Source organism: Diceros bicornis, chromosome 34 (assembly GCF_020826845.1).
Source record: "Diceros bicornis minor isolate mBicDic1 chromosome 34, mDicBic1.mat.cur, whole genome shotgun sequence".
In the NCBI taxonomy this organism is placed as follows: Eukaryota; Metazoa; Chordata; class Mammalia; order Perissodactyla; family Rhinocerotidae; genus Diceros; species Diceros bicornis.
This window is the reverse complement of record NC_080773.1, coordinates 3,987,656-4,004,722: the sequence shown is the minus strand read 5'-3', so window position 1 is coordinate 4,004,722 and position 17,067 is coordinate 3,987,656. Positions and strand designations below refer to the sequence as shown.

The window sequence follows — 17,067 nt, the reverse complement described above, 5'->3', positions numbered from 1 at the left end:
CCCTGTGAGAGAACCGGGAGCTGGGTGTGGTATGAGGTGTGGCGTACAGTCCAGCCAGCCTTCGTGATGGGTCGATGAGGTGCTCTCAGTTTCTCCATCTTCAACACAAGTTACACGAAGGGGCCATGTGCCCTCCCTTCTCTGGGTCCTTCCTGCTGACGCATCTCTGCCTCAGAGCATTTTTTCCCCAGGTGGCCCAGAGCTGCCATTGTCACCCCTCATTTTGGTCACCTGGCCTCAGCTGGTCTTAGCCGAATTGAGAACAAAAATACCTTGGTAAATGGGCACACAGAGCCACGCGGCGAGGGGCTGCCGTTGTACCGACCACTAGCAAACGGAGGAAGCTCCTTAAGAGAGGAAGCTTGCTTTTACTTACCAGTGGCTCTTAGGATTTCTGGCAGAGCCACAGAAAATATTGATCACAATGGACTTCACTTACCTACTCGGGACTTATCCTTTAAATTAGTGCAGATGATGAAGAGCTGCCTGTGGCAATGCTGCCGTTTAAAAAAATACCAATTTCCAGAAATGAAACATCCCAGCAATTTTACATACATGGCATTGTCACCTCAGCACGTTCAGTCACCCTCTCCTACGTGAAGGCTTCCCAAATGGCCTATGAATGGACATTTGCCCCCAATATGCTTCCAGACCAGTGTGACCTCACCTTTGTCAAACTCTCAAACTTACAATACCACTTTGAAAATAGAAATGTTTTCAGTGCCATATTTTTGCATAGAAAATACAAAATGTAAATTAACCACGTTTAGGATTTTTCTAACAAGTCACTCCCAAGTGATCACCATTTAAAATTCACTGCTTTTTAAAGTGAGCGCATCTCTGCCTGAGATGAAGAAATAATTAGCTAGGAGTATTGTTTGACTAAATACCATTATGTGTAGATTTATAATGCATTTATTAGGGAAATTAGGGATTAAAACTTGCCAGAACTGTAACGTCACAACGTGAAAAAGTAGGGTCTCTCTCCAACTTAATAGAAATATGGTACAGATTTAAAATGGCTGTTTTTCTTTCTACTTCAGATTTTGCAAAATGAGATAAAATACCAAGCTGAAAATAAGTGGTATTTATCTGCTCATTCTCCCTCCCTTTTATGAACCCATACATACACCAGAGCATTGTGAGAAAGGGACACACAAGACTTAACAAGGCCACCACATTGAGAATGTTCAACGAAATGCGATGTGAACTGTGCACACACAGGCTTCAAGTGGATGGTGGCCTCCTTCATCAGGAAGGCACCTGGGATTCCACCAATGGTCAGGGGACAAATCGTATACTGACATCATGGCCTTGAGCTACACATAATTTTACTTTGCGTTTTCTTCTTCAAAGTATAGTTTTAGGCTACTGTGTTATGTTAACAAGTTCCCCAAACAAAAATTCTTTAGGTTAAGATTTGGGTAAGGATGAAAAGAATATTAAATAACACTAATGACAGAAGTTTTACGACCTTTAACCCATCCTTGGGAAGAAATCCTACCTAAGAACCCTCTCGGATGCAGATGTGACTTCAGCGCTACCGCCATCGCCAGCCAGGGAGCCCGACCTGAGCGGCCACTGCACAGGGCATTGTGGGAGAGATGCTAAATTGAAGCCTCATTCCCAGCTCAGGGGACCCTCAGGAGGCATGCGAGGCTGCACCTGAAGCTCAATTCAAAAGTATTCTTTTAAGTGTATTTGCTTGAAAGGCTTGAGCTTCAAAAGCATGAAGTTAAAAAAGAGAACTTGAGATAGCCACTTTCAAAGCTGACTTCTAACTTCAATTACCAGACACAGCTCATAAAACCAGCTGTCTCAAAGACAGTGTTATCTTTATTAAAAACGGATAGACGTAGCAGCACTGACAAACACAAGTTCATAAAAGGCATTGTACACTGTCAACTGATAGTGTGAAAGGGCAGGCCCAGCACAGCTGACTGCGGGCTCCGCACCACAACGTCACAACCACCTGTTCCACTTAAAACGACACAACCCAGAACACCGAGGGCAGGCCACCAGCGCCGTGGCACCCCTCGACGTCAAGCCTTTGTTGTTTGTGTGAACAGGCGTCGAGTCAAGCATCGCCCTCCGTAGCAGCATCTGGAGCACTCACTGGTGTTCTGGAGGTGGCTGGCGCACTTGACCCACTCATTAAAAAAATCCATGCATTCAATAAAAAACACTTCTCCCCGTCCAATGCCATCCACAGAAACACTTCTGCTGCGGAAGAGAAATGCTCTTCCTTTAGATATCTAAAAGCTAGTGCTCGCCTCTGCCGCGGCAGACAGAAGAGACTCGGCACAGGCACTTCCGCACGACTGTCTTTGGTGGAGATGCGGGCGTGGTCACGCAGTCCCCTGCCCGCTGCTCTGCTTCTTACTGCTCTGTGGGGGGGTGAGGACCCCCGTGGGGGGAGGAGAAATCCTATTTTGTTCAGACAGTATGGCTTTCTTTGCTTGGGCTTTGTCCTGTGAATGAGAATAAAAGCGAGGCATATTAAAATGGAAGAATATATCCTCCGGGCTTCCCTTACTGTGTGCTTTCCTTCTGTGGAGGTGAAGGAGGGGAAAACATAGCAAAGAACACTCTGAAAGTCTCCAGTCTACATGACACTTAGACACAACATCTACTGAACATCATTTTTCTTTTTCAAGGAGTGACAGAGCTGGAGTCTCTGGGATGCCTGCAGCCTGCCTGAAGGGAGGTGAAGAGCTCTGCAGGCAGGCAAGGAACAGTACTGACCAGCAAATCCAAGCTGTTGATGTGGGTCTGGATGTTGTGTGCGTCTTCAGCAGGAACTCCCCTGAAGTGCTTCAGTTTGGAACTCCCCGTCTCCCGTATGACCATGGCGAATGGGACCATCCACTTCACACACTTCTCTATGTCGCCCCACTGGTACCCTGCAACGAAGATAAAGGTTAGGCTCAACCTGAGGCCAACAACTGGTTTGTAAGTTTAATATACCTTGTGAATGCAGTGGAAGGCCAACGTACCAGAAACCTTTTGCATCAATTCAGATGAAGAGAAATGATACAAGGCAGAAGCAGCAAGGACACCGTAGGAAAACTCAAAGCAGCCAACATCCAGGACACAGAGGTCTAAAAGCTATGGGGAAGAAGAGAGCACTGAAACGGACGGCCAACACTCCTCCTTCTGGAGTTACTCACTCTAGCGGCGGGCAGGCAGGCAGCCCCCCGAGGCAACGGGGCCCCTTACCTCCGCAATCTGTATGAAGATCTGCTGGGGGTACTGCGGCAGGAGCACCTCACACAGGTCGTTCAGATACGCAACCTGCATGTACACGTTCAGCCAGGACACAGTGGTCAGGGGACTCAAATGCCACTTAAGAGCCTAAGGGGAACAGAGACAAGAGGCCAACAGTTGAGGAAAGACAGACATTTCTGCTCCCTCTGTCCTCTGAGGGTTCAAAATGCAGCCGTGCTCCACGCCACCATGTGTCAACTGGAGAACACCCAGCCAGAGGCGCTCACACTGAACGCGGAAAAGATATTATGTATGCATTTAAAAAGGGCGGGAACAATTAACTTGTAACTTACCTTCATAATGATTAATTCCATGGTAAGAATTTCGTCTCCTGAACAAGCCCCGTCTGTAACATAGGCAAACTGGTGCAGCTTTGGAGGATAGATTTCCTAAAAGGAAAGAAAAGGAAGACACTACTAGCAAAAAGCCAGGCTCTAACAGTTTTAACTTATAACGTACATCCAAAATTATTCTTTTTAGTATGCTGGCAAGGAAAGAAAGGGAGAGGGTACATTGATGGGATAAACAGAGGAGCCACTCCAGTGGTTCAAAATGCCTAATTGTGAAAGAAACGAAACACCCACCCCACAAATACATACATGCATACATACATAATTACAACTGTTACTCATTGGGGATATTTTTGAAATTTTCACCTTTTCAATACATTTAACAACATGTTTGAAAGTTGGGCCCATCCACCCTTCTAATCACACCAAAATTTTAATCTTAGGTCAAAGTTCAATTTTTTTGCTTAAAGTAACTATATTAATCTAAGCGTTTTATACACTCACTACTTTTCTCTCTTCTTAGTTAATTTCTAGCCTTTTTTGCATGTGTCTTAACTTTAGAGGCCTCAAGTTAGAAAAATTTAGGATATATATTACAGGCAAAGAGTTGATCTCTTCCCCTAATCCCAGTGGAGCTCAAGAAACAGCACGTGCTACATAACAAATATTTGAAAATTATTTACCTCAAGTTTGGCAGCAATAAATAAAGAAGAAATCCCAATAAGCTGTAAAAGTGTTTTTACGACATTTTGTTGTGTTGCCATATATCGATCAAAGAAATCCTGTGCCAAGTAAAATGTCTCTCTGTGAAGTTTATAGACTTCACACACCTGAAAAAACATTTAGGAAGTTTTAGAACAGTTACTTGAGGAAAAGAGAAAGACAAAAAAACTTGCCGTGAGATTTGGTGAAGGACAATGTAAGCAAATCAGGAGAGAGAACCTCACTTCTCTGCGAGGACGGCCACCTTGCCTGCCCATGAGCATAGGCACAGTGACTGCTGGGCCTCAGATGGAAGGACTCAGTGTTCTGTGGTCTATACAACAATAAAAGCAAACGTTCACAGGCCAGGGAAGGAAGATAGGTTCAGAGCTTTGTGAAAGCAGTATTTTCATGGAAAATCTATGAATTTTCTCACAGAATGGTGCCCCACTTCATATGTTTCACTATGACTTGAGCAAAGAACTAACATACTTCTTCACAACGAGGCAATATCAGTAAGAAAGTTTGAAAGCTGGAACATTCATGTATTTAAAGATTACAGCATATCCAAACACTGTTAACCTGCTAATCACAATAGGCAAAAGCCTTTTTAAAAAGATTTAATAAAAGATTCAGCCATCTAGGTCCTAGTTCAGGCTCCTACTTGGACAAACCCATTTATCGGATTATCTCCAACTATAAACTGAGGACACTCCTGCCCTGCCTGACCAGCTCACAGGACTGCTGAGGATGGTGAAACAGTGTGCGTGATGGAGTGGAAAAGGACCAAGGAGACAGTGGCCCTCAGTCCATCACCACCATCATCCGTCTGATTATGCATATAGGACTGCTGTTCCTAAACGAGACATCCATATAAGCGCACTTCATGGAAAAGGTGCGGAGAAACAACAAACAGGTATTCATAGAAAATTCCATCAATCACCAAAGAGTATTTCTCAAGTTCAGGCTGAGTCATATTTAGAGTCAGTCTTTATAAAGTAACATAACTACAATCTGGTCAGAAGTGAAACTAGAGCTCCTGTTCTCTAAGGAACACACTCTCGGACCTACGTCACCAGCTCATAGTCGGGCACATGCATGAGCACTGACTTCTCGCGTCCAGACTTCTTGGCCGGACCAGGGCCTGAGGAACTTGACTGCACCGCACACAAGCCTGCCTAAGAGCTGTGGACTCCAGTTTGTCCCACCGAAGACGTAAGTTACCATTCTTTTCTATCCTTTCAGTGGTATTACATGACTTTTTTGATTGACTTTCAGAGAAAAACATTCCTTCAAAGTATACGGCATTGATGGCATTGATAAAATAGAACCTCTTGGTCACAACGTCTTCTGAGCTGAAGCCTAAGAGGTTGAAGCAGACTACATCTACTGCTTCAAGGAATTGCAGAACGTTCCACAGGGCGCAGGCGGGCCATGTGCCGCAGTGGGTCTGCGGCGGGCAGCTGCAAGGCCCGGAGTTTTAAGCAGGCCTGCCAAAGAACTTAGTACAGAAAATGACGACGTTTTCAGGGGCCAATGAAGAAAAGCCAATTAAAACTGATAAAAACAGCTATCTTTTCTCATCTACTATGTAAGTTGCACTACATACACACTATTTCTAATCCACACACACTCTGCAAGGAAAATACTGCCAGAAAATACTACAGATGAGAAAAGCAGGACTCAAAGTTGGGTGACTTGCCTGACTCAGGCAGAGACAGTAAGTGGAGCAGGGGTCTGAGTCTAGGACGAGCACAGTGGGGTGCGCACCCTGTGAACGCAGGCCTTCTGAAGGTGCACAGCACAGCTGGTTTATAGGGGATATTTAGACACCCAACTTCCACGTGTACTCCGTCATAAAACGGATCTGCCTGAGCTGTCTTTCCATGCCACAGAAGAAAGCTTGCCTCTCACCCACTGATGGCTTAGAGTGTCCAGGAAGCGTCGCTTGATGGAGGCCCCACCGAGTCACCCACAGCTCCTCCCAGAAAGAGGGACATTGCCCATGCACTATCACTGTTCATGTCTAACAGTCCCCTCTCACAACCTGTAAAACCTGTTCTCTGATTAACTATTGCAGAGAAGTATGAGAGTGTGATCAATAAAAGATTTAAACGATATATTTAGTTAGGATAAAATTCTGTGGGGAAAGAGAAATGGATTCCAAGGAGTTAAAAAGGAGCAATGTATGATTTCTGACTGTTAAAGATAAGCTTGTTCATAGATTTTCAAAGCTTATGATAGTGGCTATCAAAGAGTTGTTTTCCACACTTCACTGGACACATTTAAAAGCAGTTTAATTAACAGAGACCAAATATCAATTTTTACCGTTATTGGAAAATACAACCTCTGCAACTATTTAAACTTTGATGAAAAAAACTAGATACCAACTTAAAAATACCTAAGGGGTAAAGAGACTTCAAAAACTCTTTTAAGGAAGTACACAAGCCAAAAAGTTAGACCACTGTAGTGTATAGACCACAGCTTCAGAGACACAGAGTGTGTCAGTGGAATCAGACACACAGAGAGCATAAAAGCATAGAAGATTCTAGAAACGGCAGTGCTTCCAGTAAACAGGAAGACTCTGCTCACCTCCATTAACCAGTCCAGCAGAATTGCTCGCATTTTGGGCTGCAGAAGAGGGTGCCGCTGCAGAAAGTGCTTATCCCTCAAGTACGTCTTCTCCTTGTTTAACATGATTTTCCAAACCTCCTCTCTGTTTGCCCAGCTACAAAAACACAAAACCGAGCAAAAACACAAAACAGGTGTCTGTGTGCGTCCACAGTGAGGAGGGGCGTGAGCACAGTAGTGGGAGGCACATGGCTGTCACTTACTTCAGCACGGGCAGCGGGGAGGCCCGCGATGGCGCGAAGCTCTGCGGCGCGTAGTTTGGGTACACCAGCTCGTCCTCTTCTTTGTCAGGGGTGGGAATCAGGGAGCAGGGGTTTTCACAGACTGCATTACTGTCCCAAGCCTATGAAAGAAAAACACATTTTTAAATGTTTGATGTAAACCCACTATTTTTACATTCACTGATTTGTAGAACAGCCAGCAAAACAGAAAATGTCTTCACAGTGGAGAGTAATCTCCAGGCCTAAATTAAGATGCAGATGCATGGATGAGAAGAAGCCACAGCAGTGACTCCAAGCTTTCATTTCACTTCTGTCATTAGCTTAGGAGTCTGTGCAGTAAATACTAAGACAGCTGCGAAGGCAGGAGCACTTTATCCTCTCCATCATCATTCTGATATGAGGTGCCTGAGCAGCAAAATGGACGCAGGAGGTGTAAGACAAAGGGCAAACAGCTTTTACATTACCGAAAAAAAGAATACGAATCCATTTGCAGCTCAGTAAGATACGGTACATGATGACCTCTGAAGTGCATTGTGGGATTACCTGGTCACAATTCAAAGATTTGTTTTTTAACAAGTACAACTTATCTACTAAAATGTATTAAAAGTGGAAGATAGAATTTCCAATAAAAGTATTTACACAAGCACTCCATATTCACAAGTATAAAAAATCAAATAGGTAAATTGATTGCCATCTATAATTAAGGTCTCCCCATTTTAAAACAAAACTCCATCAAATGTGACATCATCTTTTGGTTGCAGGACTAGCCAAAAATATTACATAATGGGGACGTTCCGTTTTCCCTAACTCAAAACAAAACAAAAAGAATACCTGCCTAGTTAAAACCAAAGTGAGCAATGGTCACAGTTATACCATGAAATCTGTGGAGACAGGGCCTAGATACTCCAGCAGATCTTCAAATCCCACCCCCGAAGCCTTGCACAAAGTAAGACTCATTGAGAGGTGAACAAGCCATCATTAAAAACCAAAATACACTTTTCTTTTAAAGATTCTAGATACTTAATTTTATTCAATTTTCAATATTTGGAAAATACTAAGGTCATTTTGCCATTTAGAAGATTTTCTTTTTAAAGCTACTCTGTCTATCATCCTACTCTAAAAAGAAGCCTATGACTGATTTTTAAAATTATAAAAGTGACTTTGTTGGGGCCGGCCCGGTGGCGCGGGCGGTTGGGTGCGCGCGCTCCGCTGAGGCAGCCCGGGGTTCGCTGGTTCGGATCCCAGGCGCGCACCGACGCACTGCTTTGGCGGGCCATGCTGTGGCGGCATCCCATATAAAGTGGAGGAGGATGGGCACAGATGTTAGCCCAGGGCCATCTTCCTCGGCAAAAAAAGAGGAGGATTGGCGGATGTTAGCACAGGGCTGATCTCCTCACCAAAAAAAAAAAAAAAAAAAAAAGTGACTTTGTTGAAGATACGGCAGGCGACACCCCCACCAGCACGGAAGCCCTGTGAGAGTCTGAGACTCTGGCACCACTTTAAAAGTACAGATCTTTAATGCTGACCAGAGAAGGAAAGAGATGACTGAAATGACTGAATGAACACAGAAACCGGGTTCTCCGAGCTACCTGAAGATACAGGGTAGCTACCACGGCACACCAGCCACTTTCAGGGGAAGCCAGAGCACTTTCAGTGTCCTGAGAAGAGCAAAGCAGGACACAGCTCTCCCCAGTCAATGTGTGAAACACTGGCATGCAAATGAACCAGGATAGCTCCTGCAACAGCTGCTGGGAAGGGCAACCCCTCCTCCAGTTCTAGCATCATGTGGTGGTAGCATTGCCTTGACTCAAAAAGGGTCACATTACAAAAGTTGCTCTTCATTCAAGAACAAATTCTTGTTTTGAAGGCAGAAGCCGGGTGCCACCCTCTACAGCCAGGTGACTGAAATAGCTGAGAGCATGCCTTTGGAGATAAACTGGTAGCAGTTCCCAATACAGTTCACAGACAAAGTGGGTGAACCGCGGGCAGACAGACGCCTCCCAAAGTTGACCCTTTTAGGAGCCAGTGTACGAAGCGGAATAAGGAAGTCCATCATGTCTTTTAACTAGTGTACATCATGTTTCAAAGGAGGCAAGATCAGTCTGACTTTAGGAAGGAATGGGATAAGAGCAAGAGACCAATTTTGACTATTCCTAACCACCCCTGACTCCTTATGTCACTTTGAATTAAGAACAGAACTACCTTATGCAACATTAGGTTCTGAGAAGTAACTAATACAAACTCCAGGATTCCACTTCAGTAAAAAAATTGGGTCTCATGCAAAAAATTAAACAACAGAATGGATATGTTAAATGGACTTTAGATAGAAAGGTATTCTTTGCATTAAGAAAGGCCTAAGGTAAGAATCATCCAAGGGTCCATGTGGTCTTGATGAAGCAGTTACATGGAGTTTAGTATGATAGCTACGAGTAGCTCAAAGCTGTTGTACTGGGCTGAACTATGATAACTTCAGAGAAAAAGTCTGGGTAATTAATAGGTAAAAATGTTCTGTTACTCCAAAATTCTAGCTTCATGAGTACACACAGAGAAATGACAAAGACACTCCATAAATAGATGGATAATTTTCAAGCTATCTACTCTACAAAATGTGCAGAAACCTGTTGTCATTAATCTCTGGACAACCATGAAAATGCCTTCTAGCGGGAAACGATACGGCTCTTCACGTGCCACAGCTATCACCTCTCCACAGTCTGGGATAGGGCCACAGCCCTGTCTTAGGCACCTGGGGCACCGCTCAGGTTATCCTGGAGAACAGAAACAACTCTAAAACTCTAAGAAATCAATATGGATGGCTTTGCTTCGTCCTCAGTTGCAAATTTCAATTCAAAGCACAGCTGGGAAAATAAACAATCTTGAATTTCCCAAAGTAGAGATCCATTTTATAATACCCACAAAAATAAACTTGCTTGGCTTAAAGTTTTTTTTTTTTTAAGTGGATGAAAAAAAAAGGAAAGAACTTGGGCTGCACTGTCTTATTTCCTTACCTAAAGTAAAGTATTTCTTCTTTTAACAAAGAAAAAAATCATCAACCCGTTGTTCAATATACAGTGGAACCTCCCCCAAAATGCTAATCACTAGGGTCTTCTGTGCAGTGACAACTGTTAATGCAAACTATGTGGCCCATTGCTTTGAAGCTCTTCACTCTCCCAGACCCAGCTGCTATGGCTGTTGTTCACTGCCCTACAGAGTGACGCGCTGCCCACTGCTAACCTAGTGGGGACCTCTGCCCTCGGCTCAAATACTCTTCCTGCTCAGCTTTTATCTGTGGTAGGGTCAGAAGGCCTGATCAGCTAGCTGGGAGATAGGCTGCTTCCCCTACTAGAGCCATAACTACAGTCTCCAGCCATTTCTGGAGGTAGAGAGATAATACGAGCTTTTTCGGCTAGGAACTTCTGATATTATAATGATATCGTGAGCACGCAGGAGATTTGGCGGGAACTCCATGAAGGAGAAGCAAGAGAAATGGCCTAGTCAATAAAAAAAATGTGTTGAGACTCACATATCATTACACACAATGTTCCACTAACACTCTGGCTGAGGCCAGGTGGAGCCCCAGACAGGGGAGACCACTGCAAGTAATTGCTGGATGGGCTGGAAGAACTTCCAGAAAGAGGGAAGAGTTGGAAAGCTGACCTAAACGGGGGGAAGGTAAAGGGAGGTCCTTAAGCACCAGGACAAACACAAGCGTGGATGGAGGAGAAGGGGACGCTCATGAACACACACGGCCCCCATCATCAGAGTCACCCACAGAGCTCTGGGCCAGGCGCCCTCCTCCTAGCGCACCAGCCTGGGGGTGGCGACGGACTCTGCCCCGGCTGGCACAGGACTCTGGGTTACTTTCGTCCTCTAACCGAGTCTGCTTCCTCAAGGGCAAAGGGGGAGGACTGAGTTATTTGATGTCCATTCTGGTTTCTCCAGACATCAGCACACATTCGTAATATCAGGGGTGCTGGAATCCCGAGGCTGGTAGAGGTCGGTGCCCACTGACAGGCGGTGCTCAGCCCAAGGGGCTGTGGCAGTAGTCAGAGAAGAAGCCTTCAGCAGGAGCAAGTGTACCTCCACAGAGAGCAGAGAGGCCCTCCACCCAGGCCCAGCCAGCAAGTGCACCTACCTGACCGCCACACTGGCTTCTCACCCTCCTGTCAATTTTGGCAATTTCTTCATCTGGATCCTGCAAAAACTATCAGAAAACAACCCCCAGCCCCCAAGGAAACATGCCATACAGCCCAAAGACAGAAACACAGAGAGAGAAGAAAAAGAAAGCTGGTTAGGTTATGGGCACCATTTCTGCCCAACACACCCTCCTTAACCCCCAGCAATAAATATGTGGGCAGAGCCCAGTCCGGTACCCAGGTGAGACGGGGGATTCTCCCCCACCTGTCCCCTTTGTACTCACAACGGCCACATTTGCCTTCCTCTTCCTGGAGCGCACAGAGACATCGGCGCTGCTCTCCTCCTTCATGCTGTCCCGCTCCTTGGCATCTCTGCAGAGCCAGGGTGGCACAGAGGTAAGGGGGAGCCCGCCCCTCGGCCCGCCCCTCCCCCACCGCTGCACACCCTCCCCTCCCGAAGCGGCCGGCGCTCACCTCTCCCTCCTCTCCCGCGGCATGGCGCAGGGCGCGGGATCACACCTCAGGCCTGGGGGCACGAAGCGGGCAGCGGGGTGAGCACGGCCGGCGGAGGGGGTCGGGGCCCGCCGGCCCGCCCAGGACACCCCTCCCCCCCTGCGCGGGCGGCGGCGGCGGGAGCCTCCCGGGCCGGTCGGGAAAATGGCCGATGAGCCCGGGGTGGCCTGTCACCCGCCGCGCCGCCGGCTGCCCGCGATGCCGGGACCGAACCCGGGGTGGGGGCCCACACGCCCCCCGAAACCCCCGCCGGCCCATCGCCTCCCTCGGGGACCGGGCTGCCTCAGTCTCCCCCTCCACAGCTCGCCCTAGCCCGACCCAGAGCCGCCCTGGCCGGGCACCCGCGCTGACGCCCGCGGGGACCCGACGAGCCGGCCTCGCCCCGCCCCCACCCGGCCCGGCGCGGCCCGACCCGGCGCCCCGGGGGTCGCCGCCGCCCCGCCGCCCGCACCGCGGCGGCCCTCACCGAAGCGTCTCCGCGGCAGGTAGGCGGCACGCGCCAGCGGGCGCACAGGCAGGGGCGCGGGAAGCCGGAGGCGGGAGCGGCGGCGAGCGCGCGGCGGTGGCGGGATCCGCGCCTGCCCCCTACACCGCGCGGGCGGCCGAGCCGGCTGCTCCTGCGCCCGGCCGAGAGCGGGACATTTAAAAATCCTGCGCGCGGAACCGGCCCCCGGCCCGCCCTCGCGCCCTCCCGCCACCCTCCGCCCCGCCCCGCCGCCGCCCTCGGGCCCGCCCCGCCGCCGCGCAGGGCAGCCGGGCGCTCGGGCTGCGGGGGCGGGGCCTCGGGCGGGCCCGGTGACAGGGCCTGCGCGCTGGGGGCGGGGCCTGCCGCGGGGGGCGGGGCGGGGCGGGCGCGGGGACGACGGCGCGCGCGGCTTCGGGGCGGGCCGGGCGCCGGGGGCGGGGCCTCGGGGCAAGCCTGGTGACAGGGCCTGCGCGTCGGGGGCGGGGCCTGAGGGACGGGGCGGGGCGGGCGCGGGGAGGACGGCGCGCGCGCGGCCGAGGGGCGGGCCAGGCGCCGGGGGCGGGGCCTCGGGGCGGGCCCGGTGACAGAGTCTGCGCGCCGGGGGCGGGGCCTGCGCGCCGGGGGCGGGGGCGGGTGCGGGAGGACGGGGCACGCGCGGCCGAGGGGCGGGCCGGGCGGCGCTGGAGCGTCTAAAAGCCGCGTGGCCGGGACAAGTGGAATGTAAACACGGCGGTCGGCGAGGGTGTGCGCCCCGTAGGGGTCCTGCTGGCGTGGGCGGGGGGACGGCCCGTGCACCCGCTGTCCGTCGGCCGCGCGCACTGCCAGACCGTGCGCGTTCTGCCTGCCCCCGGATGCAGGGTTCCGGGCCCTCAGTCGGGGCGGGGATGCGCCCAAGGTCACAGCGGCTGGTCACCGGGGTAGAACCAGGGCCTATGGCCGCGGGTCTGGGGTCCTCTGTGGAATAGCGGTTATTCCAGAACGCACGTCCGTCCGTCTGTCCGTGCGGGCAGGCATGCAGTAAGCTAATCGTCGGGCATCTTCTGTGTGCCCCCCGCGCAGACTGCCCGGAACGTCGACCTTCCCGACGCCGGGATTCCACGCAGGCCTCTCCCGCTGAGGCCCTTCCGCGTTCCCCGTCAGCCTCAGGGTCCAGTCCACACTCCCTGCCCAGGCCTACAGGGCTGCACGGGAACCGGCCCTCACCGCTTCAGATCTCCCCTTCAGCCCCCACTCACAGCTCCTCCCCCACCCTCTCTCCTTTCTCACCGCAGGGCCTTGGAGCTTGTCACCTGCTCTGCCCCTTGGGCTGCCCCTCCTTCCCGTCAAGTTCTCCAGGGACCACTTAACCTAGAGCAGCCGCCTCCCCAAGAGTTCGTCTCCACCTCCTCGCCCTGCTGGGGCTCCTTCCCAGCACTTGTCACCATAGTCTCTTGCTCCTCCTTCGTTTCCTTGCCTGGTGTCCCTCTCCCTCCTTGTCAGCCTTGTTCACTGCTATATCCCCTGGCTCTTGGCACAGTGCCTGGAGGAAGGGAGGCACTTAAATCGGATTTGTGAATGAATGCTTGAAAAACATACACTGAGCAAACCCTCGTGGAGCTTGCAGGGCAGTGAGAGAAACAGGTATTCAACAATAGTCACTTGAAAGTACCTTCTGTACTCAACTTCTAGAGGAAACACACAGCTGGAGGGCTCCTAAACACTTCTAAGGCCCTTCCTGATGTACAGTCTTGAGTTTTGCACCCCCCCATGACTCCCAAAGTTCGAGCCTGCGTCTTATTGGAGAGTGTACTTTGTGTCGTCCCCACAAGGTCCCTGCTTGCGGACTGTCAACCTTCCAGGGGCTCTGCGGTCAACGCTGCTGAGATGACTTGCTCAGGTTGGCTTAGGTACACATGGAACCCAGACTCCTGAGCTCCCAGCCCTGTGCCCTTTAGTAATAACAATAACAGGTCTCATAAACAGCATTACAAAACGGCAGCTTTGGGCTGAATCCTTCAAAATGTTATCTCGGTTAAACTTCACACTAATCCTAGGATGTTGATATCATGATGATCCTATTTCATGGATGGCAACTATCTCCTTCCCATGATTATTGTGAGGATAGAGGGAGATAATGCAGATGACTCACTTGGTACAGTGCCTGGCTCATGGAAAATGCTGGATAAATGACAGTTGTTAGAACAATGATAAACAAGACTGAGTTTTCCTTAGTGGTTGTAGTAATTTATACTCCCACCAGCAAAGAATGAAAGTTCTAGATGTTCCATATGCTACCTGACCTGTTCATCAGTAGTACAATGGATAGGTAAATTTTGGTATGGTCATTCAATGGAATACTACACAAGAAGAAAAAGGACAAACCACTGAAACCTGCAGCAACGGGAATGAATGTCACAGACATAGCGGTGGGCACAAGACGCCGGACACAAAAGAGTATTACTGTGCGATTCCAGGTATTTGAAGTTTAAGAAAAGGCAAGACTAGGGTGGCCTCGGTCAGAACAGTGGTTACCTCTGGGGTGGGAGTAATGACTGGACGGGACCAGGGAACCTTCTGAGTACTGCACATGTTTTATGTCTTGATCCGAGTGGTGGTTATGTGGCTGTGTACATACATAAAAATTCATCGAGCTTTACACTTATGTTTTGTGCCCTTTGCTGAGTGCTCTTATACTTCAATAAAAAATGAAAGAATTATTTTTTGAAAAAATAATTGAAAACAAGGAAAAGCAAGACATAATCCCCGCCCACTTGGGAGGTTCTGGGCTGGAAGGGAAGAGGTTGTGTGGACTGGCAGTTGCAGTACAGAGTGATAATGGCTGGGATGGGAAAATTCTGGGGGCCATGACTTCATGTGGAGTTGGGGGGAGGGGGCATCCAACCTACTCTTGCATGCCAAGAAAGCTATATGGAGGAAGCAGCTTGAGGCCGGAAGGATGAATGAATTTGGCAGAGGCAGTGGAAACAGCCTGTACGCAGGCTTGGAGTCTTCAAGAGTCACTGATGGCCACTCGTCTGGGGCAGCTCACCTTTGGCTGTTTGGGTTCATTTCATTCTGTGCCTGCATCAGGCTCAGAGTGCCCAGGCATTGGCTCAGCCTCGAGGGAGACTCTGGATTGGACTAGAGGTGGTAGACCAGCTGCTGTGTAGGGAGGGCAGCATCTTCTCTCCACCATGAGACTTTGGGAGAGTTCCTTAACTATCTGTAAAATGGGGTGATTCTAATTAGTCCAACCTCCAGGGTTGCTGTGAGGAGTAAATGTGTTAATACCCATAATGTATTTGCAATAGTATTTAGGACATAATGCTCAATATGTAGTAATAATGATATCTATCAAGAAATTTGGGGTCATTTGCTTAGCTCCATGTGTGGTTCTGACCCCGACGATGGTGGAGGGGTAAAGACAGGAGCCAGGATACTAGGGGTAAGGAGAAGTAAGCCCATGGGGGTTGCTGGGGGGAAGTCCTTCCCAGACAGGATTCCTCAACCTGGGCCCCCAGACAGCCTTCAGGGGCCCAGGAAACTGCCCGCTGACAGAGCTGGCCCATCGTGTGCCCTTTTCTGGGAGGCTGGGGCACAGCTTTTACAGGACCCTTAAAGGCAGCCAACAGCAAGTTAAGGAGTGCTGCTGTGGTGAGAGTTGGTCAGGGAAGGCAAGGGCTATGGCTGGAGTGAGCTGGCCAAGTGTGGCCGCCTGGCTGAGCTGAAGGAGGGGGCTCTTGTAAGGCTACACATGGGGATACCAGAAGAAGAGGGCCCAACTGGCTCACCAGTGTGAGCGGTGGGGTGCGGCCAGGCACCAGGAGCAGGACACACGCCAGGGAGCTCGAGTGTGGGAAGGCCCCGGAGGCTTGGCTCCTGTCCTCCCACAGCCCTGGAAACCTGTCTGCACAGGCCTGCCAGGTTGGCTGGATTCAAGGGCCCCAATCCGTGCTCCCCAAGGCTTGGTTACCCTTCAGATCAAGCTCACAGTGCCATGGACTCCGAGGTGGGAGACTGGCAAAGCATGGTGGTCCCAGGCCTGGCCTAACCCCTCTTACACTGAGGAGCAGGTCCAGTCAACACTTCTTTAGCCCGAAGGCTGTGATCAGTTAAAGAACTCCAGTGAAAATTAAAATTGACCTTTAAACTCAGTATATGATAGAGCGATGATGGCAGCTGACACTTATGGATTCTGTGCTAAGCTCAGGGTTGCCAGGAACAGAGACTAATTGGAAGACACTTCAAGGAGTCGGGGGTGACAGCCCGGGGGTGGGAAGGCAGCTATGCAGCAAGGAGCTATGCCTGTAGCTTGGCTGACACAGAGTGCTTTGTTCTGCGCCTGACCACCGTATCCTGAGCTTTCACTTAAATATCCTCCTTCTGGGTTTGCTGAAGTTAGGCACAGCTGCAAGACATAGAGGAGGAGCTCTGAGAGAGCAGGCCCTGGCATTTCCCTTCTGGTCAGGGACTCACATTCTCCTTGAAGCACCACCCTCTGCACTTTGATGGGGGAGAGGGCCTTGGCCAATCAAAGCATCATCTTACTGGCCATGTGATTGGTTCAGGGGTAAGCACATGACCCAAGCTGGGCCAATGAAAATCCTCTACAGTTGCTAGGCTGACCGGAAGAGGGCCTGGAAGCAGGAGGCCATCTTGCCACTCAGGGTGACCTTCCTTAGAGAGAAGTCCTTGGGAGATGGGGGAAGCAGAGCCAGAGGTGAGGGGAGGCAGGCTTCTGATTTGTTGAGCTCCTGGAACCAATCAAGCCCCAGACCAGATTGCTAGGAACTTTCTGGATGCTGAAGCCAATTAATTATTTTCATGTGTTTATTTAGCCAGTTGGGGTTGGGTTTCTCATAACT

General features: G+C 50.0%; 1 protein-coding gene across 2 annotated transcripts; it reads right to left on the bottom strand.

The window, feature by feature from the left end:
- Window positions 1–1,948: 1,948 nt before the first annotated feature.
- On the bottom strand, window positions 1,949–12,366 carry CCNE1 (cyclin E1). 2 transcript variants are annotated; one of them, XM_058529056.1, is made up of 12 exons: window positions 12,224–12,365; window positions 11,719–11,770; window positions 11,529–11,616; window positions 11,244–11,312; window positions 7,094–7,233; window positions 6,852–6,987; window positions 4,241–4,387; window positions 3,561–3,656; window positions 3,220–3,354; window positions 2,997–3,108; window positions 2,746–2,903; window positions 1,949–2,471 (listed from the first exon to the last, which is right to left on the bottom strand). In XM_058529056.1, exons 2-12 carry the CDS (start codon window positions 11,739–11,741, stop codon window positions 2,349–2,351), a joined length of 1,227 nt encoding a protein of 408 aa, XP_058385039.1. In that variant the 5' UTR covers window positions 11,742–11,770; window positions 12,224–12,365; the 3' UTR covers window positions 1,949–2,348. The 2 variants fall into 2 exon arrangements, with proteins under 2 accessions (XP_058385039.1, XP_058385040.1); XM_058529057.1 differs by lacking the exon at window positions 11,244–11,312 and having other exon boundaries at window positions 12,224–12,366.
- Between the last annotated feature and the right edge of the window lie 4,701 nt (window positions 12,367–17,067).

Bases quoted from the DNA above. Each gene is read 5' to 3' on its own strand.
- CCNE1 (XM_058529056.1), bottom strand. From the start codon at position 11,741: ATGCCGCGGGAGAGGAGGGAGAG. The intron at 3,355-3,560 runs GTAAGTTACAAG...TGTTCCCCTTAG, and splicing joins TGGAATTAATCATTATGAAG to GCTCTTAAGTGGCATTTGAG. The intron at 3,109-3,219 runs GTAAGGGGCCCC...TCTTCCCCATAG, and splicing joins TCTTCATACAGATTGCGGAG to CTTTTAGACCTCTGTGTCCT.